Raw genomic sequence first — 3,286 nt, 5'->3', positions numbered from 1 at the left:
CCCCCCCCGGCGCACCCCTCCGGCCCCGGAGCCACCAACCTTCGTCGGCTTTGTCCCCCTTGGTCTTGGGCTCCTGCCACCACTCCGCAACGAAGCCCTCCTCGTAGTCGCCGTCGCCTTCGAACTCACCGTCCGACGGCAGGTCCCGGGCGTCCGGCTCCTCGCCGCCGTCCACCTCCATCTGCAGCAGGGGGACGGGCAGGAGGGACGGCGCCGGCCGGACCCCCGGCCACAGCCATGGCCGCGCTCCGGAGGCGCCCGCGTGCCCGCTAGGCTCTCCGCTCCGGGACGCCGCGGGAGGTGGCACCTACCTCGTCGTCAGCTTGCAGGTACTGCTGGGCGAAGTCCAGCATCTTCTTCTGCGTGGCCGTCTGGTTGTGGTACCGCACGGCCTCCTAGGGACGGGGAGGGAAGGGCGGGGGGCGGCGTGAGCCCCCCACCGCCGCCGTGGGGGCCGCCGGGCTCAGCACCCGCCGCGGCGCTCACCGGCCGGGGCTGGAAGTCCTCCTCCTGCAGCTGCCAGCGCTGGCGGTGGAAGCGGTAGTAGACGAGGTTCTGCTGCATCACGGCGTCGCCGGGGTCGAAGAGCATGTAGCTGGAGACGCTCTGCACCGCGTTCCTCACGTCGTTCACTGCGCGGCAGCCAGCGCCCGCGTGGGACGGGGCCCAGGCGTCCGGGACCGCCGCCTCCCCCCCCCCCCCGGCCGCTCCCACCCGGGGCACTCACGCTTGTAGTAGGCGAACTGCAGGTAGTGGTACATGGTGGCCACGAACTTCTCCACGAAGTAGCCGCCCACGTTGGGGGTGAGCTCGCTCTCGCAGTCCACCTTGCACCGCAGCACGCTCACGAAGTGGTCTGGGGAGAGAGGTCAGGCGCTGCGCCCCGCGCCGGCCCCGCCGCCCGCCGCCCCCCCCCGGCCCCACCTGCGATGGCCGGGTAGAAGTCCTTGAACTCCTGCAGCTCGTAGGAGCCCTCGCAGCCCGCCAGGCAGTTCTCGTAGGCTTTGTAGTACTCGGCCAGCGCCTGCTCCATGCCGGCCGCGCTGCTCCGGAAGTCCCCGTTGTTGTACAGCTTCACCGAGCGCACGAAGATCGGCTGCGAGCGAGGGGGCAGGTGCTGCTGAGCGCCCGCCGGCGGCGAGCGAGCGGAGCCCCCCGCCGCCCCGCCGCCCCGTCCCACCTCGTACGGCTGCGCCTCCAGGTCGACGAGGTACTCGTCCACGTCCAGCATCGTCCGGTAGTAGTTGAGGTACTTCAAGGTCATCTCGTGATTGGGGTTCTTCTGCAGGAAGGTGTGCGCCGCGGACACCGCCTTCTCGATCTTGTTGGACTGCGGAAAGGCGGAGCGGGGCTGGCGGGCTCGGCTGGTGCTCGCGTCCCGCGTCCCCGGCCCCAYGAGCCGCCCCGGCTCCCGCTGCTGCTTTTATGGGCTTTCGGGATGCAAACTGCCAGGGGAGCGGGATCTGAACCAGCTGCTCATCGCGTGGGTTTCAGCCAGGGCGAGCAAGAGGAAAACGCATTAAGGAACTAGGACACGCTGTCCCRCGCCACTGCCAGGTGAGCGGGGCGGCCGCGCTAAGGACCAAAACGGCGCCCGTGCTGCCGGCCAGGCGGCCCGCGGCCAGCCGAGCRCTTGTGACCCTGAAAACACGGTTATTTCCAGCTCGCTTGGGGCTAAGGAGAGGTTTCCCCCCCAAGCCGGAGCAGATCCTGATGGGAGGAGAGGCCACCTCGAACTGCACTTAGGAAACCTCCCTCCACATCTGCACCGCGAGCCAGGGAAGAGCGGCTCCCTGACAAACCCCCCGGACACGCGTGTCCTGCAGGGATCGCGCCTGCGCCCGGACCCGGACCCAGACCTGGACCCGCCAGGCTGGGCCCGCGCGGCGCCTGGCACTGCCCTGTCCCCTGTGTCCCCCTCCTCCCGCACACGGCGGATATCTGCTCCTGGCGGCAGCTGCTGCGGAGGAGTCGGGCCAGCGTCTCCCCCGGAGCTGCAAAGGACAGCGCGAGCGTGTCCCCGGAGCCGGCTGCCCCCTGCTCTGTCCTCGGAGCTGCCAGGGGCCGGGGATGCTCGCGGCAGACGTCGGCCCTTTCCCCCGCTCCCTGCGAACGGGGTCCCCGTGGCGCTGGCTGCCAAAGTCTGCGCTCGGCCACGGCCAGTGGACGTGGCACTTCCACCTCTCCAGCCCCCCGCCRGGGCTGCCGTGGGGAAGGGGCCGGGAGGAGGAGGAGGAGGAGGAAGGGGAGGAAGAGGAAAAGGCCAGAAGCAGCCGGCAGCGGCTCTCCCTCCGTGCCAGGCACGGCACGCGGCCGGCTGCTCCCGGCATGCTGAGGAGGCTCCCAGCTGGCCCGGATCCAGAGCTGCCCTGGGGAAACTCTTTGCCCATCTCCAGAAAACCTCCCCCTCGCGAGCGGCCCCAGGGACAGCGGCAAAGCGCCAGGGCTGGGAGCCACTGGCGCCAGCAGCAGGACAAGACCCTGTGTCAGCGGGACGCAGGGAGACCCTGGGACACCCCCGGGAGGGGCTGTGTGCGGGGGGGACCGGCGAGGCCGGGCAGCCGGGGGATGGCCGCGGCAGCTCCCCTTCCCTGGCGCAACCCCATGGGTCCTGCCTGATGCATCCCAGATGATGCTGACGTGCCACGGCGCAGGGGCAGGATGGAGGAGCCGGGTGGGGGGACACCGGATGAGGGCTGCAGGCTGGGGAGGCACAGGACAGCAGGACATGGGGGCAGAATTTGGGGGGCTGGAGGGGGGCACAGGATGGAGATGTGCAGGATGAGGGATGCAGGATGGAGGTGTAGAAAGGGAGGCAAAGGATGGAGGGGGGCAGGATGAAGGGGCGCAGGATTAGGGATGGAGGTGTGGAAGGGGAGGTGAAGGATGAAGGGGCGCAGGATGGAAGTGCTCTGCGGAGGGTGCAGAGCAAAGGGGTGCGGGATGGAGGTGCGGGACGGAGGTGCGGGATGGAGGTGCRGGACGGAGGTGCGGGATGCAGGGGCGGGATGCAGGGATGCAGGACGGACGCACGCGGTCTCCGCGGACCCTACCCCCGGCAGGACACGCCAGACCCCCCTCCCAACACCCCCTTCCCCAGGGAAGCCGCCAGCCACGTTGCGCGGGGGCTTGCGCCGCCTCACCTTGAAGAGCGCGTAGTGCAGGTACTGGTAGGGCAGGCGGCGCTGGAAGTCGCGCAGCGTCTGCGCGGGCGGGTAGCGCAGCTGGAAGACGGGCAGGCCGCGCTTGCAGGCGCGCAGGCAGGCGGCGCGGCGCAGCAGCTGCC

General features: G+C 70.5%; 1 protein-coding gene across 1 annotated transcript in view; it reads right to left on the bottom strand.

Moving 5' to 3' along the window:
• The window catches only part of P3H4 (prolyl 3-hydroxylase family member 4 (non-enzymatic)), a 14,380-nt gene that overhangs the window by 9,242 nt on the left and 1,852 nt on the right, over window positions 1-3,286 (bottom strand). Inside the window, exons 2-8 of the mRNA XM_026071204.1 lie at window positions 3,144-3,281; window positions 1,181-1,330; window positions 925-1,096; window positions 728-856; window positions 487-632; window positions 312-395; window positions 16-181 (exon numbers count right to left, since the gene is read on the bottom strand). Of these exons, the coding sequence (XP_025926989.1) occupies window positions 16-181; window positions 312-395; window positions 487-632; window positions 728-856; window positions 925-1,096; window positions 1,181-1,330; window positions 3,144-3,281 (985 nt within the window). The remainder of the gene's footprint in view (window positions 1-15; window positions 182-311; window positions 396-486; window positions 633-727; window positions 857-924; window positions 1,097-1,180; window positions 1,331-3,143; window positions 3,282-3,286) is intronic.

The sequence above is a fragment of the Apteryx rowi genome, unplaced genomic scaffold, assembly GCF_003343035.1.
Source record: "Apteryx rowi isolate R43461 unplaced genomic scaffold, aptRow1 scaffold_323, whole genome shotgun sequence".
Lineage (NCBI taxonomy): Eukaryota > Metazoa > Chordata > Aves > Apterygiformes > Apterygidae > Apteryx > Apteryx rowi.
The sequence above is the reverse complement of the archived record's forward strand: the minus strand, read 5'-3'. Positions and strand labels throughout refer to the sequence as shown.